Source organism: Prinia subflava, chromosome 1 (genome assembly GCF_021018805.1).
Source record: "Prinia subflava isolate CZ2003 ecotype Zambia chromosome 1, Cam_Psub_1.2, whole genome shotgun sequence".
In the NCBI taxonomy this organism is placed as follows: Eukaryota; Metazoa; Chordata; class Aves; order Passeriformes; family Cisticolidae; genus Prinia; species Prinia subflava.
In genome coordinates this window covers 42,333,669-42,355,784 of record NC_086247.1, presented here as the reverse complement: position 1 = coordinate 42,355,784, position 22,116 = coordinate 42,333,669, and the positions used below count along the sequence as shown (strand labels likewise).

Below are 22,116 nucleotides of genomic sequence, written 5' to 3'. Positions count from 1 at the left end.
TCTTCCCTTTAACAGAGGGGAACAACCCTGATATCCCTCTCCAGCATCTCCCTCGCTCTTCTCTCTGTATCCTCTAATACTGCGCATACCAGCGTTTTAAGCACACAAATAATCCAAAAGGCCTTTGTGCTTATGCCTGCTATGTCCCTTGATGTGCATGTACCCTGTACAGCTGCTCCCCTCTCCCCACCCCCACTCCTGACACCGGCACATCCTGCACATTCTTATCCCCCACTCTTGAGTTTAAAGTCACTATCATCAAAGACCCATCTTATCTCCCAGCAACACGTTCACAGTGCCCTTAAACTCCCAATTACCCTTTCTGCTTCATTATCACCTCACCTCCTCCCGACTCCACCTTACTCTCACCCTCCACCTTTCCACTCACGGGGAAGGAATCTCCCTACAGACACCCAGGGCAGTTTATCTAATGCTAATGTGACACAAGGATGGCCACAATGGGAGAGAGCTGCATGCACCCCGCCCTGCCCACGGGGCTATGCACATACAGTACAAGCACACAGCCAGGACCCTCCTTCTACCACGAGTATCACTCTCTCACCCTCCTGGCCCGAGCAATTTGCAGCTCAGGGATTCCTGGACCCGGGAGAGTGCATTTGTATGTAAAAGCTCTCAAAGCACTGCCCTCTCTCCGTGCTATTGCCTGCTTGCCATTCGAACCCTGAAAGCACCTAACACCTAATGCAGCAGGAGCCCAGCACATAAGTGTGCACTGAATGAGGAAACGCTTCTCACTTGTCTGAACCGGCCATTCCATGGAGTATTTACTTCATGTTTGGCACTCCTGATAGAATCAAAGAATTGCTAGGGTTGGAAAAGACCTTTAAGTTCACCAAGTCCAACCATGGGACTGATGTTAAGAGCTTTACTATATGTGGCATCATTACATCTTTTTCAACTGGAGGAATGCTAAAGTTGCTTGTGCAGTGGTTACTCTGTACCTCTGGTTATTCTTGCCACTTTGAACCTCATCCAATTTTACTATATCTGTGCCAAGAATATTGCAGACAAGGACTGTAATGTTCAAGAAACAGGAGTCAGAGAAGGCTGCTATGCCAATGTACAAATCTCCGTTTAGTTCTCTATTCTTAGTAATGATGAACATTCACTTTTCTTTCTTGACATCCCTTGAGTTTTCACAGCTGATGTTTTCAAGGAACCATCACAAATCAAGATTTTGTTCTTGAACTGCCATAGTCAGCTAAAATACGCAGAATTTCTATATGATACAAGGGTAATTACATTTTCTTGCCACATGTGTAATTTCATTTTCTACACTGAGTTTCACCACTTTGGAATTCAGTCAGTTTTGAAAGGTCTTTTCCTTAATTCTTCATAGTTGTAACTCTTTTGTATGAGTAATTTCGTATCAGCAGCAAATTTAAGTAGTATAATACAGCAAAACTCCCTAAGGTGCTCATAAATCCTTGGCAGCAGGGAACAAAAAACAAGGCCAGATTCCCACAGATGATTAGAGGCTCAGGTCCCAAGAACCTGGCAACATGCAGGACAGGAGAGGTAAAAGCTGTGTAAGACAGAACATTTATCCCTGCAGGGCAGTTAGAAGTGGAAAGTGAACTATGTTAAGCCCATGGCTTCTAGCAAAGAAATCCCAGTCCTGTGCTCCTGACTAGATCAAGCCTTGTCAAGTCCTGCAGCACCTGTAGAAGCTGTGATCTGGTTCCCTCTTTTGGACTTTCTATTGCCTTCTAGAAAAGCCATGATGCCAACACTACTCATTAACCACATATACCTGAATAAACCTTTTCCTCATCAGTCCAAGGCCAGGAGCCTCCAGATTTCCCAAATTCTTGTACATTCCTTCATACATTTCCTTAAGCTTCTTTTTGTTTCTCTGAGGTTTTGACAACTCGTTTCTGACATCCTCAGCCCAATCCTGCAAATAGAAGAAAACAGATGAGCACTGAGAAAAGATTTATTGACCCTTGCTCTTCAGATTGCACCAGGGTTAATCTATATATTAACAGTCAACTATTACGTGTCTTTTGACAAAAGAGAACCAAAAGGCCATGGAAATATTTTCCTTTCATTTGGTGTCTTGAGAAAATGTTTCTACTTTATTATGGGAATTATGTTTACTACCAACTTGTTTAATGCTAAGAAAGCCTCTGTGGGGCCAGGAGTGGCACCAGGACTAGAATCCTTTGGACAAACAAGTCAGAACACAGACAGGGATGCCCGGCAGGGAAAGGGCATAGGAATGCAAGCAGTTGAACACAAGTAGTCCAAAATTATAAAGATGGCCACAAATGATAATTCTGTAAGGGTTTCACAATGATTAAGGAAGATTGACCATGGGGCAGGGCACAGACCCTGAAGGGGAGAGCTGAAAAGGGCTGGAGCAGAACATCCAGCTGGCACAAGGGAGGGAGTTCATCACCAGCAAAAGCTGCTGACAGCACCCCGACATCATCATCATCATCATCATGAGCTGTGCTGGGTTGAACCACTTCCTGTGGCTGTGGTGTCAAATGAACTGTGTCAGGCTCCACCCAGCACTTGCTCGTCTGAACAGAAGGAGAGCAATGAAGGGGAAGGGAGAAAAATGTATTTTACCTTGAAAATCATTACAGGATTAGAGAGCTGCTCCAGGGAATGAACAAAATCTTGAACTACTCCTCCTCTATCCAACTTATTCTTGATCCTTTAAAAGAAGAGAAAAATGAATCACAATGCAACAGGAACTACCATCACCACCTCGCCTGCGGATAAGCAATGATCTAGACTGCAGTATACAAGAATCTGGTAAAATAATTCAGGTGTAAGTAGTAGGTAAGACTTCCTTGGAATTCCCTCTTGGGCTGCATGACTGTTTATATGTTGCCTAAACATGCCACACAGCTCCCAGTTTTTTAATTATACGTCCCACTGTGAAAATGGGAACTTGGTGGGCGAGTGGAAAGCACACTTGAAACAGACACAGGCATTGACCAGACAATATGCCCTGTCACAGCAGTTACCAAAGGGTGATACTGTCTGTGAAACACATGGCTTTATGTTTTTATTTAAGGCAAAAATTTATTCAGCAAAAGTATCAAATTTGAGAAAAAGGCAAAAAGACACACAAAATTTTAAGAGTGGTTCTACAGCACTGTGTGATAGAAACTGATTTTTGCCTGGGGATTAACTCAGTGTTACTGCATGCCAAAAAGGACGTGGGAAGGCTTGTAAGAGAAGCTGCATATTGCACACTGGATAAGCAGAGAACACCACAGCCAAGAGCTGTCATTCCCAAGAAAACATGCATCCATTTCACTGCCCTCTCTGAAGTCTGGTATGAGCACCTATTCTATTTAAACATAGCTGATTAGAAAGATGATAAATGTTCAATACCACAGAATTACAAGGAAAAAGGGGTTGCCTCCCTGTGGTCTTTTTGTTTTATCTTGGGGAAACTTTTAACTTTCAACAGCCTGGGAACTATATGTACCCAATACTTCATAAAGTTTCATGCCACAAGTCTGAGTACGTCTGACACTGACAGAGCTGATGAATTGCATTTCTCTGCGCCTTTAAATGAAAACTCAAGACCACCCTCTAATATTTCTCGTGCTTGCTAAAGAAAAGGGTTTGCTAAGGAAAAATAAATGAATCTGTCCACTCCTGAATAAAAAACATACAAAAGAGCTACTCCAATTACAAAATCACCTTTCTACAAACTCCTTGTTCTTGCAGCCAGCTGCAGTATCTTTGAAGCAGTAACTTTCACTGCTGATCATGAAAGGGTAGATGAGTGCCTGGGGATAGGCATTTGCAATCTCTTCAACAGTATGCTGTACAGCTACTGCTTCGTCCTTGTCAAGTAGTGCCATCATCTGGCTAATCCAACCAATGAACTGCCAACAGGGAACTGAAGAAAGCTGCAAAAACACAGACACTGATTTCATCTTTGGTCCTCATCAAAAATACCAAACACAGCAAAAAACCAAAACTGCTCTACAGTGCAGCCTGACAGAGAAACATGAAAAGGAAACAGAGAATGTCAACTAGGTCTGCAAAACATCCCCCAATGAAGCACAGATTTAATTATTAGTATCACTACTACTACCACCACCACTGCAGCTTAATAGCTTTTCCATTATAAAGATTTGCAGCCTGTTGATCAATAGGAGGCTTTACACTCAAACTTGTGGCTTTTGTCTCTGGATGCAATACAATAATTTTTGATCATCACATACAACTCAAAAATCTGAATTCAGTTCCAACACCATTGGATTGAAGTCTTGATTTGAGTAAAAAATGCCAGGAAGGAGAAAACTGAAACTCCTATCACAGTTTTGTCCTTTGTTCATCTTCAACCATTTCTAATAAAATTTAAGATCAGATTGCCAGCATTTATTTCCCAGAAAGACAGAAGACAGGATAAATAAATGCCTGGTGAACTCCCTTTCTGGGTGAGATTTGTCAACAGGTGTCAGGGTGTTTGAACTATTGGTGTTTCTCCGTGGCCACACCTTGTGCACCTCAGCCATTTCTGCTATTTTCTCAGTTCCTTGGGATAACTAACCCAAGTTTTTGCCTCACTTGAGTTCCTTCTCTGAAAGGGCCTGTTGCTCTGGGAGCAGCAGCACAATGACATGGGCTTGAAAAGGCAGGCAGGCTGAGGCAGGAACAGGCATGAGTCACAGAGAAGGTCTCAGCTTATCTGTCCCACAGCAGCAGGGAAGGCTCGTGGTATCCTGCCATGGAATGGCAATGGAAAGCCAGGTTCGAGAAGGAAGGAAGGAAGGAAGTGGGAAACACAAAGGAAGACAAAACTGCAGTAACCTCTGAAGTGAAGGAGGACAGGGAAAGGTGGGAGATATGGAATGAGCCTGGAAAAGCTGCTGGCTTCCTGCATACAGGAAACTCAGTCTACAGGAATAAGATGCATTCCTCACCCTAATACTAACCACCTTTGTCAGCCCATTTAGATTATTCTGAAGGAAAAAAAAAAAAAAAAAAAAAGACAAAGCATACCACAATTGTTCTCCAGCAGCTCTCAAACAAACACTTGGAATCAGAATAATGATAAAAAGTTAAATTTCTAAGAATAATTTTCTGTCCACATGAATCAGACTCAGTAAGTTACAAAAAAGACAAGGAACAATGATGGGATAAAATTTATCTGATTTCCCTGAAGCAAAACTTACCCGTCTAGCTTCTCGATGTATCCAACCTCCACCTCCACCCCCACCTTTAAAATTTGATTTACAGCAACATTTGTTGCCAGAAAAATTGAAGCAACTAACCTCTCGTGTCACTAGACCCAATGTCTCTGCTGGATATCTTTCAATTATTTGGAGCAGTCTAGGAAATCTCAGCCTGGCTTCTCTGGAATTCAGTTTTAAAGCTTTTATCATTTTCTCCACCACAATAGCTGGGAACTGCTGCAGATCCACAGTGTTAATTTCTGCCAAGAGACATTAAACAAGAATTATCAGAAACACCATCACTTGCTCCATGTCTTTGATCATCTGAAACATTCATCTTTACAATTCGGTATTCTTTCTTCAAGTGTATTTTGTATTTTTACTTTGTTCTCCTTCCCATCTGTTTGAACTGCACACATCTGCAACACATGTACTTGGGGACTGTAAGGATTAGCTTTATCAGGAAGCTGCATCACTGCTGGTATCTTGCCTGCTTTAAATACAAGGCTGCTGTGGTCTGGGGAGGAACAAGGGAAGCATCTGCTGGATGTGATATACTTCTCCCAAGTAAGAGTGAGACTACAAATGATCCACTAGTACCAAAGCTTGCAGTAACAGTGGAGGTGAAAAACGGCATACAAATAATGCTGAACTGGAGGTCAAACTGCTCCATTTAAATTGAAGCTGTGCTGCTCACAGAGATGTCATGGGTATAGCAAAAGCTCATGGATCACACATTAACACACCTCATAAGCTTAGCAGAAATCCTGACTCACCAAGCAAGCCCTCCTCTTCCCTGCGCAGATACTGGTCACAGAAGCTGATCAAAGTCATGTATGCATCCACAACTCCCACCATGTCCACAGGGTCCGTGGAGTGGGACTGCACATCCTCTTCAGACTTCCTCACAGCACAGCTGAAACACTGAAAAGCCTTCTTGTTCAGACCTGCCAGCACCTGAAATTCAACCGTAAAAAAACCCACACATTGGGAAGTAGCATTGAACAATCCTGTCCAAAACTGGAGCCTCGTTGCAAGTCTTGAGTAGATAAAACTTTAACTCTTTTAAGATGTTCTGAGCAGCTGATGTAAAGGAAAAAAAATTTGGATGTTATTTCTAGCAGTGATTTCCAGAACTTTATTTTCCATAATTTTCAATGGAAATACATAAACTTAAATTAGTCTTTGGACATGTTAAGTGGAATTTTCACCACTGCAAAAAGTTAACATTACTGGAGCTTTTGGAAACAGTTAACAGAAAACATAATAAAACTTTCAGGTTTTTTTCCCATTAAGACATATCTACAACATCTGCATAACAGTTACACTGATGCCTTTTTCCCTATTATAAATATTGTAATATTCATCATACATTTGTAATGCAGGTCCTGCAATGGGTGACTTGACAGGATTCTTTACAGAATCACAGAAGCATTAAGGCTGAAAGAGACCTTCAAGATCATCTCTGCAACTGCCAGCCCAGCACCACCACATTAACCCCTAAACCATATCCAAAAGTGGCTCATCAAGATGCCTCTTGAACACTTCCAGAGATGGTGACTCCATCACTGCCATGGACAACTTACTCCAATGCCTGATCACTTTTTCGTTAAAAAAAAGAAAATTCTAATATTCAATGTGAACCTAACCAGCACAACTTAAGGCCAATTTCATCTTGCCCCCTCACTTGGGACATGGCAGAAGAGACCAACCCTCATCTTGCTACAGTCTCCTCTCAAGTGGTTGTAGAGAGCAGTAAGGTCTTCCCTGAGCCTCCTTTTCTCCAGGCTGAACATCCCCAGTTCCCTCAGCTGCTCCTCACAGGACTTGTGCTCCAGACCCTTCCCCAGCTCTGCTGCCCTTCCCTGGACTCGCTCCAGCCCCTCAATGTTTTTCTTGCAGTGAGGGGCCCAGAACTGCACACAGGATTGGAGGTGCAGCCTCACCACTGCCAAGCACAGCAAGACAATCACTTCCCTGGACCTTCTGGCCACACTAAATGCTGTAATTGAGATTAAATAGTCAGGTAGGTAGAAGGAGACCACCAGGGTCAGAGTGCTGCTTAATACTAAGCTAAAATAAGGCAAAGCTTCTTAATCTTACAGAAATCCCTGTTATGACAATCTTATTCATCTGACACAGAACAACTTCTATGCTCATCCTTTAGATTGCCTACAGAAGAGTGCTTTTAAGAATTAGCTAATAAATAAAGCTCAAGCTTTTGCTTAAGTTTCTACACACCTGAAAATTTCAAACTTTTTTTTGCAGGCACTTCTTCTTGATCTACTTTACTTTTAACAAACATAAAACACAATTTAAGAACTTTTATTTTAATACTAGTACATTTCATATTCCCTGAAGTGATCCTGCAAGAAAGATGGAAAGTGACTTTTTACAAGAGCATGTAGTGACAGGACAAGGAGCAATTGCTTCAAACTGAAAGAGAGTAGGTTTAGATTGGATACTAAGAGGAAGCTCTTTGCTGTGAGGGTGGTGAGGGACTGGAACAGGTTGCCCAGAGAAGCTCTGAATACCCCATCCCTGGATGTGCTCAATGCCAGGCTGGATGAAGCTCTGAGCAACCTGGTCTAGTGGAAGGTGTCCCTAGCAATGGCAAGGGGTTTGCATGTAGATGATCTTTAAGGTCCCTTTCAACCCAAACCATTCTATGATTCTATATGTAAGGGTCTTCATGGTGGCTTTAGAAATTAGTAGATATAAGCCAGCAGTGGTACTTCAAATCCTTAATCCATTTGACAGACAAGAAATCACTGCCACTGCATGTGGGACAACTGACAGTAAATATAATTTTAGTTGCAGCACAGTCTAGTACTGTATTTTTCAAATGCACACCTACCCCAAATAGGCAAAGATAATCTGCATGTGCTCTGCCTTAAAAAAATTCTCTTCTTTCTTCCATTAAAATTACTTAGATAAAGTAAGTGTATCAGCATTATAAATCTCTTTATCAAAGAGAATAATCTGGGAGCACGAAGCAGGTCACAAATGCCCAGCTGAAACCAAAGCATTCTTCGAGGATCCCAAGCCCTGTCTGACCACTGTGCATGTAGATGCTGTGACTATGTCTTCCCCCTCCACTTAAAATGCATACACAGAGACACACAAGAAAATTCTCCTATTCAGAAACATAGAGTGACACAGAACTTCAGGAGAGCAAAACCTGGAAGAAACAGCAACCACTGCCTTTTATCGCCCCCTTTCTTTCTCTATCTGGAGTTGCTGGACAAGTCACTGTTAACAGCTGACAGGTTTCACGTGCTCTGTATCTATCCATAGCCATCACTACCTACTGAAGTAGTAATTTGTAGTAGTGTCACTGAAATTACTAAAAGATGTTTCCCTCTCATTTACCTTTTTAGGGTTCTCAAGGCTTTCTCCTGATATTAGTGATATCTTTCCAGCCTTTTCTTTCTCAATTTGCTCAAGACATCTTGGATCCTGACTAAGAGCATTGGCCATGATGTGATAGGTAGTACCCAAAAGAAGATTCTGGTTTCGGAAGGCCATTACGTTCTTGCTGAGATAGTCAGATTTGGTGTCTTCTGTTGGAATTCAAAAACACAAGTTGGTAACTGGACAACAAAGTAACTCTGTAAAATAGACAAGGCGAAGCAAGGGCTGTTACCAAGCAGGGAGATGGTTTTCAGCACCGAGAGGACGCGTTCAGGACAGCTGAGGTTGCGGCTGCTGCTGTGAGTGAAGCGGCAGTAGGCGTAATTCCACCGCACCAGCCAGTCCTCCCGGGCTCTGGCTTCTTTGCGCAGGTCTTTCAGGAGCTTCTTGGCCACTGCAAAGCTGTTCTGCATTTAGAGTAAGAGAAATTTCAGGTCATATATCGGCAGAGGAGCTAAAACCTGCCCACAACCCAATCAGGGATGAGAAGATTTCAATAACTCAAGTAAAGTTACAGTAAGGCAGAGCTGTTCACTGTTTGCTGGGTCTCGTATTCTGAACCATGTTTGTGCTAATGGAGAAGTTTGAATAGCAAAAGAGAAGAACAAAGGTTTAAAAAAACTGGAAAAATAATTCCAGCTGTGTGAAGCATTTAACTGCTCTGTAACAAACACATATGGGAAATGCAACTTGATTTAAGATATCATTGAGAAAATCACTTACGTTTGTGTTTCGATGAGAAGTTTCATAGAAATAACATTAAAGGAAATGTTATTTTTCACTTACTCCTTCGAGTGTAGAGTCAACAAAACAATAATGTTATATTTGCTTATCAGATTGCTTAAAATAAACTCTTGTTAATGCCTGCAGATTTCTGCAGCATCTCAGAAGACAGGAGACCTTGACTTAATTATTCATCTTGTCTCAAGCTTGAAGCACCAAAGGCCCATCATCAAAAAGGCTGTTTCAGTCATTTCAACAGCCAGATTAAACCCAAAATTTCCAAGTCACCAACTTTAGTTCTTTTCTTTGTTAGTGTTAACTAACAGCAGTAACGAAAATTGTGAGAAAAAAAAAGGAAATTCAGCATTGCTGATTGAAGTAAAATATACTCACTCAATCAGAATTTGATTTGTTTTCTTGTACAGAAGAGAGTATTTGTAAATAAGAACCATAATGCTTGATTGCAAGCATCCCTTTCATTCAAGACTGAAACATTTCAGATACTTTATCTGCCCTTTAGAGTGTCCAAAACCATGTGTGGATCAAAGGGGACTTCAGGCACATTTCCAGTAATGACAAATTATCATTAACTTTGTAATTAACATTTATCCTTTTGCTTTCTTTCATTGTGGAACTGACTTTCTTGAGCTTTCAAAATGTCCTGGACAGCAGGGTCCAAAAGAGACAGGGTTTGCCCTGGCAAAAGGGTACCAAAAACCACCTGAAAGGCTTTTCCATCTTTTCCTATGTATTTTCTCAGACAATTGGAAGCTATCAGACAGTATATTCACCTGGCTCCTGGCACTTTCTATCATCTTCATTTTCATATTAAATTTGCAGCTTTTAATCATTGAGTGAATGTTTTCACTCTGTTGATCCACTTCCATTTGGTCACCAGCACTGTATTCTCCATCCACCTCCATACTGTCATTGGCCTGATCAGAGGGAAGTTTCTCCTGCAGTTTGTCAAGAAAGAAACACCTGCACAACAACAAGAATATATATAGATCACTCTGGTATACATTCAAGGAAATGAACATTCAAAATTGTTGATCCTCCCAACAGCAAACCAAGCTAATAAAAAATGTCAAACTACAGCTATCACCTTTAGCAGGGCTAAACAGAGGCCCCCGAGCCTGGACACTCCCAAGAGGGGCCAGGTTGACCCTGAGAGCATTCAGAATATTGAACTGACAAGATTAGTATTAGAAAATGTCCATTATAGAGCAGGATTTTCTGTTAGTTAGTTCCTTTGTGCAAGCTACAGTCCCTAAGTTCACCAAGCCATAACTTGCATTCCAGCTTCACAGATGTGCAAACAAACAGGAGAATCAATTATTTAATGTGAGTGCCATGCTGTATTTTATGTCAACCTGCTATTCAAATGTTTATTGCATTAACAGATGCCAACATCGAAATCTGTGTTGCAGAATAGATCAGCGAGCACACTCACCTTTTGAAAGGGAATTGCCATGAATCAATCCTGAATCCTGTTACTCCACAACTACTCCTACCTAATTTAATAGCACATCTCATTATGTAGACTGTTACTCAAAGCAGAGGACAGCATTACACTCTGAAGTGGTACTTGGCACATCCTTTGTTAATAATTTGAGACAAAGGTTTTCTAAAAGCTCATAAAGTGTTTAAAACCCTGACGACCCTTCAAGGCATAAATGTTTTGAGACTTTTTCCAAAAGTAAGCCATGCCATGTATTCTGCCTAATATTGAACTGCAACAAGCTCTTCTGTGTCCATGTTCTCCTGACACCAAGAGATAACAAAATAAATCACAGAGCACAGTAGGTATCAGCAGAGCTACTGAAGTAATGGAGGACTAATCTAGATTTTCACTGGAACAATGAATTGGGATGAAGACTGACACTGACAAAAATTTTCAAATTTCAAACAGCATTCCAGTTTCTTCATAGCTAATCCAAAGCAGTCTCCAGAGAGCCTTTGTTCTTTCTAGCAACAGTTGCACAACAGAAGTCTCCAATTAAAGCAGGGGTCATTAACTTTCCCATAAACAGGTGAAGCACTGAGAGTGACAGGGCTAGGTTTGTTTTGTACGCTCCCTCATTTTGGAACTGCCTACAAAGCAGCCAAGTATTTTTATTCATAACTGATTGGCCTTTTGGGTGGTGTTTCATTCAGCTAAATACAGCTAATCTACCCAATTACAAGTGAATATGTTTAAGAGCTGCTGAAATGGGCCAGCTCACACAGTGCATATAGTCACTGATGCAAGAAAATGCCTAAACTAGCATCTATGTTTCCCTATATCAAAATACAATTTATTCCCTGGCCATTTCTCAACCTTCTTTTGCTCCTCACCACAAGTTAGTCACACAAACTCCCCAGTTATATTGAGAAAGCTACTACCACAGTTAAAAAAATCAAAAAAAAGTCATACATTGGATCAAACCCCTCCCATACAAAAACAAGCAGCATTAGAAAAAGCACTTCCTGGAACTCAACGGGCAGACAAAACTTAAGCTAACCCAAGAACGCAATTTTACCGATTTGTGATGATATCATCCCAGATGTTCATGGGATCCATTTTAGCATCTGGGTATCTGCTTGTCCAAGTTCTGAGAAGTCTCTTAAGGGAAGCCTCCGAAGCTAAGTTACCTAGAAATCAGTGAAGAACTTTTTAAATGCATCTGAAGCCAAACAGCATGAAAACAGGCTAAACAAAACATAGTCTAACGTTCAAACCAGAAAACTGCAATTAAGCAACCCATTTGCATTTCTGGGCTTGCACTAAAAACACTATTTAGTGATCACCATATTACTTTTGTTTATTGCTGAAGCACAGGGGATTCCATAAGGACATCTGTGTCAATTGACACTGGGGATCACCAGCAGGTAGTTTCCTTTCCATATATGAACATGCTGGAACCTAGTGGAACTGTTAACTAAATTTAATATCTAATTTGGTTTATACACATAATGTGTACTTCAGGCCAACGTCAGTAGGTGCAATTTATATGCCACATCCATTTTTCCATCTCTGCTAACTGCTATTTACTACCAGAAGTTACTCCAACAAAAGAGTTTAGTTGAAAACTTTAACTGACACTTTCAAAAGAGATGCTTAACTCTTATCCCAACAGTTATGCCAATTAAACTTTGCAATAGAACACAAAGTTATGTTCAATCCTATCTTACAAAACTGCAATAGGTCTTACTGTCAAGAAGACAGTAAGAAGTAATTCCAGACTTATGCTTCTTCAAACAGCAGTTTAGAAATTCAAAGTTCAGGAAGCCACAATTACTGAATACAAAAGGAAAATTGCTTGAGAAAAAAAATCTTTACTTCTCTTGGTCATAAAATTGATGAAATCCTGTATTTCTGTCAAAGCTTGTACAGACTGCAGTTTGGTCATTCGACTTTGATATAACAAGGAATCAATACTGGAGTAGCTCTGAAAAGAAAGGGAGAGACTCAAAGACAGAATTTGAAGCATGGTTCTCTTCACTGCTGTACAGATTACTGATCTGATGCTGTTGTGTGCTATGCTTTAGAACCCAACCTCTTACAAGTAATTTAATAGCCAATAATCAGAGAGCAACTCTGCTTTGCACAAGCACAGAGGCATATTCTAGCTACAATTCCTATCCTAGGTTTTAGCAAAGTCTAATCAAAACTTCATAATGGATGGAATTTGTAACTTCTCAATTCAACACTCTTTGCAAGCTTGTTCTGGGGACAGGAGGTCCCTGAAGAGAAGAACGAAATAAAATATTTATTGTCTGCACAAACAATTACTCTGAAAAATGTGTAAAAGATTAAATCAGCAAAACAAAGCAAACTAAAACAAGAGAATGCACTCTACTGGCTCACTCACTTTTCATCATTGCAAGCAGTGAATTTAAAAGAAGTTTTGTCACGTGACATGGAAGGCACCTAAATTTCATTGCATTTGAATGAGCGTTTCTCTTGAGAGTATAATCTAGCAGCAGTAACAGCAACAGCAGTTTCATTGTTCCAGTTTACACAAAAAAACCACACCAGAGATACAAGACATTATTACCTGCATGAAGATCTGCATGCCATTGCTAATGTAATATTTGGCTCTGTCAAAATCATCTTGCAGGATGTACAGGAGACTAAGTTCTTGGCTGTAGTGCATTTCTATAATGGCTTTCTTCTGTTCTGTCTTCATTGCCTCATCAATAAAGGTTAGCAAAGTCTGGTCATTCTCTCCACTGAGCAATAACTTCAATTTACTGCGTATTATATAGGGCAGATATGTCTCCTACAAAGTGAGAACATAGCTTTTATTTCTAGGAATGGAAGATTAGATGATCAAATTTTTTTCTTATCGGGGCAAAACAAGCAAATATGAAAACATTTTGAATTTTTTAGAAGATATTTTCCCTTTAGACAAATTTCTATTTGCTAACAAACCACAGCAGCCTTTTCCTATAGCTCAAGAGGTTGTTAGTAAATTCTACCAGTTTCAAAATGCATGGTTTGGTAACTTAATACAGGAAACATATAAATGAGAAAAGCAACAAAAAAGACTTGCAAAAGGAAGAAGGAGATGGTAAAGCTGGTCCTATGGGATCTGCCATAGACTTGAGGTAAAAACTAAACATCAAAAAGAACAAGCAGAAGCAAGTGTTTCAATTTTTCTAACATGGGACTCTCCACTAATTTCCATAATAAAGTAACCCAAACAATGCAATTGATTTTCACCCATAATCTCAATACTGTAGGACATCCCTGCAGAGATAAAAATGGTGTAGTATCAATGAAATAATTTCTAAAAACCTGAAAAAATGGATCATTCCATGTTTTGCTTAGGTCTGGAGGTTTTCCACTATCAATATTAACAGTAGCACAGTACTCCAGAGACTTCCACATTGTGAGGTGGTCATAGCATTCCAGAGATGCAAGTTCCCAGAAGTCCTTCTCTGCTTCTGTTGGCTCTCCATCTTGCCAGTCTTCTTGGGAGAGTGCCTAGGGAATGAATTTGGAGGGGAGAATAGTGCCAGATTCCAGACAAGAACCTGTTTCAATTCTAAATCATCAGCACATTAACTGTAATTCATCGTCTCATAAAAATATCTATCCATTTAAGTGTGACAGCAACATTAAATGCAGAAAATTCAAGCTTGGCAGTGTTTATACATAAATTAATTTCAGGCTTCTTCAGTAAACCTGCATTTTTGAAGAGTGAACATTTTAAAAGAAGGTTAGAGATCTGTCTTCATTTTTACCCACTGCAACTGATGCCATGAACACATGCAATTTGCTTGCTCTGGGTTGCAGTGTGCCCATGTGTTTTTACTTGTCTGCCTAGATAACTGTACTTTTTTCTAATTTGATTTGTTTTAAGTCGTGAGAGATTTATGAAACAAAAATATCTTTCTGTAATTTTACCTTATCATAATATTGAGCTGCTTCAGCATAATCATTCCTTGCTTCTGCCAACAAAGCTTTCTGTGTAATTTCCTTAGTCCCAATCTTACCACTGAAAATGCCACGAAGGGCATCATAATCCCCAAGGGATCTGTACAGCCTAGTAAAATTGAAAAGAGAAATCTTTTAATTAGCTCAGCAGATGAATATCAATGCAAACAGAAGTTATAAAAAAAAAAAAAAACAACAGTAAGTAGTAATACTACCAGTTTGAAATAGTAAATTTTTAGGAAGCATTTTTTATGTAAGATCAGAAATACATACTTAACTACATAAACTTCAACTTGTAGGGTAATAGCTGAACTATGGAAAAGCTGCAGTTGAAAAGCTAGTAAGATGTTTTTCAGCAGCCCGACAGCATCATAAGAGTACAGAGTTTTAAAGTCTAACTGCTCTCACTGACAAGAAGAAGAACTGAGAAGAAATGAAAAACATATCTAATTCTAAAAGACAGAAAGATTAAAAAAGAAATCCCACAAGCCATAAAAGCAGAGTTCTTCACAAGGCAAACCTAAGTGGGAGTAAATGGTCTCAAACAAGAATTTACTTAGCAAGTTCGATCCATCTGATCACATCTGGGGGCAGCTCTGTCCTCCCACGCATCCTTTTGGAGGGGGGCTCCTCCTCAGGGGACAGAGCCATCAGGGCACGCTCCAGGAGCAGGATGCCCACTGGCTGCTGCAGACTCGCAAGGCAGCTCGTGCTCACGTTAGCTGAGTCCAGTTCCAGTAGCTCTCTGTGCTGGTAACTCATTTCCTGTAAAATAAAACAACAGGTGTTGGTGTAAAACTATACAGATCACTTATTTGGTATCCTTCTCCTTATAGTGCAAGCTTGGGAAATAAGCCATTAGACCTCCAGAAGTTCCCAACTCGGGGAAAACTGGAATCTTTTCCTTCTGTGCTGTTGCTCTTTGGACAGAGAACAGTACACAGTAACCCCAGATACTTTGGCTCCAGGACATGGGACAACTCTCTGGACAGAATCACAAGGAAAGTGGGGGAGAGGTAGATGGACACATTGACAGCCTGAACTTTTCCTTCTGTTTTTTGGCAGGATTTTGCCTGCTACACAGCAGCTGTGCTTCACTTAGCCTATTCAGTGGTGCATTCCTGCCATAAGCCAAAGGCACAATTTGCCACAAAGTCTTCTCTGAGCTGGAGGCTTTCTAGCCACACACTCAGCCTGTTTTCATCACAGCTTCCTGACAGACTCCTCTAGTACTGTACTCGTCTACTCCTGCCTGATTTAAAGAACTGACAATATTGTCTTTATCATATTTAACATCAGTCCAGCTACAGAATAATCTCTTCTTCAGGGAGAAACATTCTTGTTCAGTTGAAGTTTGGGTTTTTTAAAATACTTAAATCACTATTCTAAATACAGGTAAACAAATCAAGAAAACAGCATGTTTATTAAATCTACTGTTAGGTTTTTTCTTTGTTTTCTTTTCCACTAAAGAAGAGTTGCAATAGTATCTTAAATACACAGAAGAAAAAAAATCACAGCATGAAAGAGGTGCAGTATAGCTTTCATTACAAGAAACAGCACCATGTTTTAGAACGAAAATTAAAATCAGATTCTTGCAACACAGCATGTACAAGAATATTACGTGCAAAGAAACCACTCCTTGGAAATTGCAACAGGAGACTGAGAACAACCAAGTTACACTTCTTTGATAAATGACAGCCACCACAAAAACTACAGAAGAGGCACCTGGCATAAGCAAACTCATGACACAATTTGTAGAGTTGGGACACTAACGCTAATAAATTTGCGCTCAATAAAGTAAGAGGAAAAAAACCCATAGCCTCTTGTCTAGTAGCTTCCTGAGTTACAGACCAGGCAGATCCCAAGGAGGGGTTAGCATATATATTTCAACTACTATTAAGGCAATTTCAATTAGCTGCACACATGCCTCAGACACATTCCTTGACTGCCAGCTTTTAGGGGTTACATAAGGAACACAGTGATAACTGCATAATCTAAAACTTTAAGAACAATTTTGCTAAGGTAAGACCAAAAGCCCTTTCTCATAAAAAGTGTAAGAACTGTACACATGTAAGGTTAGGTGCCAAGAATGAGTATCCTCCCGAACTTAAAATTTATGGACATCATCCCACATCAAAGGAGGTATCTTTCTATTTAGTGCATTTTGGTGACTATTTGATCACTTATCTTCTCAAAGCAGAGGAAATGTTCCCTGCCCCATATGCAACACGCACTGTCTACTTGCACCATATGTTCAAAGATTAGGGAGAATGGCATCCAAGCTGTCCTAGCAGCTAAAATATTTCTAAGGCATTATATGTTCTTCAGAGGTCAAGCATTTCTTTGGAGGCTATGTAAACTTTTGTCATGGAGTTGATCTCTTCTAGTATTTCGGCTGGTTCTTAATCTGCCCTGAAGGTGAATCCCAGAGCTTCATAGTCAATTTTAACATTGTATGTGGAGACAAAACCAGCTCTTTTAACCCACCAAGTTACCCTCTTGATGGGACATGAACCTGTAGAAGATTAAAAAATCAAACCACCAGAAGGAAACAGCAGTAAAGTAGGAAGCCTTTCTGAAACCAGCCAGTATTTATTATGCTGTTGGCACACAGGAAAGAAAAGCTGTACTTCCAAATGGCCAAGCCACTAGGACAGTCATTGTGAGCCAAATAAAAGCCTAGACACTGCTGTGCTCTTGATCACACTCCCAGCTTGCTCTCTTGATCAACGTGAATTCAATTCCCTACTAGAAAAAAAACTTTCTCACTGCTTGCAGGCTGTTTGGACTTCATGATATTGTACTTCTGCTATTGAGGAGGATGGCAAGGAAATGCTCTTATTGCTCTTACAAAGTCCGTATTTTTGATGAAATTGAACTCATCTACTTCTTGAGTCTTCATTTTATGTCTATTTAGGAAAAAAAGCAGCCTAATGCACCAGTATTATTAGCAGGGTCTAGACAGCATAATTCAACACAAATAATACCATCAAGACAGTGAACCAACAAATGGAATGTCAACAGGGAATATTAACAGACAGCTATTGTGAGATGCTGGCTCAAAAATAGCAAGACAGCCCAGAAAAATCCCCATAGTATTTGACCTTTTATGCAGCTGCACAGAAAAAAGTAAACAAGAAACTACATTTTTTCAGATGTGCAATTACAAGTACTAGGAAGCAAAGTTTTTTTCTCTGTTTACAAAGCTAGTTCAAACTAGATGGTTCTCCCGTATTTGGAATGACACCTACTGTCACAGAGTATTTTAATTTCCATAACAAAAAAGAAACCATTAGCTGGTACTGAAAAAAAGATGCTTTTGAGAGCTAGGAATCAGACACAACAGCAATGCGGTTGATAAGAATCATTAAATACAGTGACAATGGGTATGTTAGATATGGGTGCTGGGACAAGGTTTTTTATCTCCCTGAAACCTGGGTTAAAAGATGAAATTCACAGTCTATTCCAGGTCAGTATATTCTCATAACAGAAAGGCTCGTGTTTCCTTTCCAGTGAAACAACTGTGGTTCACCCACTCATCCTCTGGTGAGCCCGTCCTTCATGACTGAAAATCCCCAGACAACTACTTCAGGGGACTAACTCGAAAAAAATAAACAAGAGAGGCTAAAAACAAATGGTCTGACAGCTACTGATATCCTCAAGACATCAAAGAATTCCTCAGTAAGCACTTCCCAGAAACAGAAAGATAAGCACGACACCCACATCACCCTTTCAATTGTTCTCAATTCCCACTTCAATTGAAACAGCTTTCATTTGTAATCAAACCTCTCCTTGTTACTGATGCAATTAAAACATTAAAAGGTGACTCAAACTCAAGAGATCAGGAATCCTAGAAACCTTGAAAAACCTCAGTTCAGAGGTATGAACTACCTTATTCACCTTAAGTGTCACTTGAAAGACCCATTTGGTTAACAATTATCCTTCCATCTCTGTCTAAACTTCAGTGACAGTATTTGACGTTCACTTCCACGGGGTTTATCACACATTCAGAGACAGACATTATATCCAGTTACTTTCAGGCCATGTATCAGGATTTACCTGGATGCAGGCAACGAACGGTGGAAAGTATGACAGGCTCAGACTGAGGAAATTGTTGAAGTCGTTCAGCAGCTTCTGGACAATGGCGTTTTTCTCAGAAGGGTTCTTAGATTTTTTTACCTCATTAAAAATTCCACTAAACAAACTGCTGAAAAGTTGCTTGGCAAATGTTGGATCTTTCTGTAAATTACAGCAAAACCGGTAAGGTCACTGAATATTGCTGTGACACAATAGACTATTAAATAAAATTAAAAGATATGAACCACCCTGTATCTAATCCCTAGACACTCTTTGGGAGTGGACTATTTAGTCTGGCATGCACCTCACCTGTGCTGGGAATTACTGTACTACTCATTCAAATCCCATTTTAATTCTTCTACTTAAAGAAACTCCAAGGCAATGCAGGTTTTCAGGCCAGAGTGTTAGTGGAGAGGGGGGAATTTGCAATTTTCACATACTCACAACTCCCCTTACAGGAACCAGACACCCAATATCATGTGAGGGACACCACAGTCCATGAAGTGAGTTTCAGAAAAAAAGAAGACATCAATGTGTGAGGAGACCTGGTCCTAAAAACTGAGGCAGCTAGACACACAGTTTCATCTGAGATTTAAAGGCATTTTTTCAATCCAGAAGCATATCTGTGCGTGTAACATCTTTGTCTGTCATGGCTCTGGAATTTGGTTTAACTCTTTATCTAATGCCTCTATCTAATCAAAGAACTCGTGAGTGTGCTACTTCTGTCCTTTACAGAGAGATAAGGGACTATCAAAAGTAATGAAATACAAAGGTAATCAGGAAGACTGTGACTTCACAAAGATTGTAAAATGGGATTCAGTCTGCTGTTCAGGTCAGTCTACAGTTTCTACTACTCTCAGGTAGGAAAAGGAATATTAGATGAGCTTTACTGAGCAGTCTGAGTCCAGTCTTAGTCCCACTAAGTTAATTTGTATTTTTACAAGTCTATTACAGACATATAATAGAAGAGAAATGGCTGTTTTGCTACTGAACAGTGAGATGTCCCTTGCAATAATGTCTGCAGAGACCACCAACTGTTTCTCAAGCAAAGGAACCTGCAGGAAATGGACAACAGCCGATGTATGCAGTCCTCAACTGCTCAGATGAGGCAAGCAACAGCGCCTCTTCTCTGAACACTGCACCAGCACAGGGATAGGTGAAACACTCCCTCAAAACAGTGTCTTTAAATGTGTATTACAGTGGTTGATTGCAAAACTACAAATCAATTATCAAAGGGGTTGCCTAGCTACACGACACTTTCCCTACAGGTCCAGAAAACTTCACAAGTGATCTCTGAAAAGCAGACAGACCTGGGCAAGGCCCTGCAGAGGGGCAATGAGACTGCAGTACTCAATCTGGATGTCAGGAAGGTCTCCCACTCGGTAACTTCTGTACAAAGTAACCTGGGCATCATACTTCATCTTCAGCTCAGATTTCATCTCCTGAAATGCATTAATCATGTTAAAAATAGTTAAGAAATGGCCTCAAGATGTGCCAGGAGAGGCTTACATTAGATAATATGAAAAAAATTTCACTGAATAAGTGGTCAGGCACTGGAACAAGGCTCCCACAGAAGTGGAGGAAACACCATCACTGGAGGTGTTTAAAACACTGGGGATTTTGTTGATAGTATTTTGGACTGCCATACAGAACATATTTACGGGTTCTCGCTCTTAGGGTGGGAGGAAATGGTAGCTTTATCCTGCAAGTAAACATAAATGGGCTAAAATAGGTGTTTGTGTGGTTCTTCCAGACATAAGTTCTGTTTACAGAGTTGTCTGCATCTGCAGAGTATTACAGGAGTGTCTCAAATTGGTAGCTCTCAATCCTGGGTTCCTTTGCTCTTGGGACTAAATGCTATCATTTTTTGACAATAATGCGTGTTATTTTTAGAAACAGGAACCAGTGAAAAACTGCTACAGAGCTTAAAACCACTTAGATTTATTGTAAGTACATAACACAACCAGGAAATCCACAAAGTAGTAAGTTTTTGGCCTTGATAACACTCAGCAAATGATTATTACTGACATTTCTTCAGGTTAAAAGTTCAAACCAGTTCTGGTTAGTCCGTCAGCTGTACCACATTATGAGTTCACCTTCAGACACTGGATAATATTCTCCAACTACTTCTGCAGTGTATTGTAGCTCTAAGGCTCCTAGTTTCCAGAATGACAACTGTAAAGGGCTTCCCAGTAGCTGTAAGGGACTCCCATCACATAAAATCACTCCATGCACTTTAAGTGGTAGATTAGAAGTGTTATCACCCAGCTCTTTTCTTGCCCATGCTAAGTAACGTAATTTAGTTTTAAGGCCATAAATAGCATTTCCAAATTAAACCTTCTAAAGTTCTTAAAGTAGCAACCAGTACCTTACAACTACCCTTTCCTCACAAAGTTACTACAAGAGATGAAGTGCAAGACTGCAGATGGCATAGAGACTTAAAGTTTTAAACCCATTTGGGTTTACAAACCTTTTCTCTTTTCTGTTCAGCCAGACTTTTTCTGGCATAAATCAGACTGAGTTTGTCTTGGTCCTTCAGGAAACGTCTCCGCAGTCTTAGAATTTCTGCTCGTTCTTCTGTACCTAGGGAACATATGATCACGTCCACAGCTTTTCCTTTCAGATTTAAGGCAAAAGCATCATATCAAAATAAACACCATCTTTGTATTTACTAGCTTACCAGCTAGTCTCCTAAATTCCCTAACAAACAGCTCAGTGCAAGGCCTTTCAACAAGCTAGCCAATGATAACAAATTAAGCTGCTCTTAGGAGAAGAGGTACTAAGCATTTCTATAGAGACTTCAATTGCATGGATGAGGTAGAAAGATCGAACTATTGTACAAGGAAAGACTTTAAAACTCATGAACAAATATGCCCCATATGCCAGATTTATTTTAAGCTCTCAAAGGCTTGTATGGCAGTTGCGCTGTATTCCAAAAAGTACTTAACTCCCTAAATAAAAGAGGTGCTAAAAGATATTCAAATATTGTGTAGTAAGAATATTGTACTGTATTTTTCAAGGTACAATTACAGAACTGCCACTGGATCAACTCCTGTTCAGGACAGTCATGGGGAAAGGCCACTTAACTGACTGTCAGTTCAGTCTATTTCCTAGAAAAGGAGAGTCAGCAAACAAAAACATACCACTGTAACCGGTATTTTCCTGGGTACAAGACCAGGGACTAACTAAAAGGTAGACTGACCTCTCTATTTCTGTAGTTCTGCAAAAGCTGCAGTCCATTATTCATAATTGCCCTGAAACACCTCTCAAGTACTGGAAAGGTTGATTTTACAGCTCTATGCC

At 40.1% G+C, this 22,116-nt stretch overlaps 1 protein-coding gene across 2 annotated transcripts in view; it reads right to left on the bottom strand.

The window, feature by feature from the left end:
- The window catches only part of PRKDC (protein kinase, DNA-activated, catalytic subunit), an 81,812-nt gene that overhangs the window by 8,927 nt on the left and 50,769 nt on the right, over nt 1-22,116 (bottom strand). The window contains exons 60-76 of one of the 2 annotated variants that reach the window (XM_063394508.1): nt 21,284-21,396; nt 20,124-20,255; nt 18,796-18,975; nt 15,293-15,501; nt 14,707-14,845; nt 14,095-14,283; nt 13,352-13,576; nt 12,634-12,742; nt 11,834-11,945; nt 10,103-10,292; nt 8,821-8,995; nt 8,547-8,737; nt 5,951-6,131; nt 5,274-5,434; nt 3,691-3,902; nt 2,599-2,686; nt 1,775-1,918 (exon numbers count right to left, since the gene is read on the bottom strand). In XM_063394508.1, coding sequence (XP_063250578.1) covers nt 1,775-1,918; nt 2,599-2,686; nt 3,691-3,902; nt 5,274-5,434; nt 5,951-6,131; nt 8,547-8,737; nt 8,821-8,995; nt 10,103-10,292; nt 11,834-11,945; nt 12,634-12,742; nt 13,352-13,576; nt 14,095-14,283; nt 14,707-14,845; nt 15,293-15,501; nt 18,796-18,975; nt 20,124-20,255; nt 21,284-21,396 — 2,750 coding nt within the window. The remainder of the gene's footprint in view (nt 1-1,774; nt 1,919-2,598; nt 2,687-3,690; nt 3,903-5,273; nt 5,435-5,950; nt 6,132-8,546; nt 8,738-8,820; nt 8,996-10,102; nt 10,293-11,833; nt 11,946-12,633; nt 12,743-13,351; nt 13,577-14,094; nt 14,284-14,706; nt 14,846-15,292; nt 15,502-18,795; nt 18,976-20,123; nt 20,256-21,283; nt 21,397-22,116) is intronic. The other variant, XM_063394500.1, reaches the window with a different exon arrangement.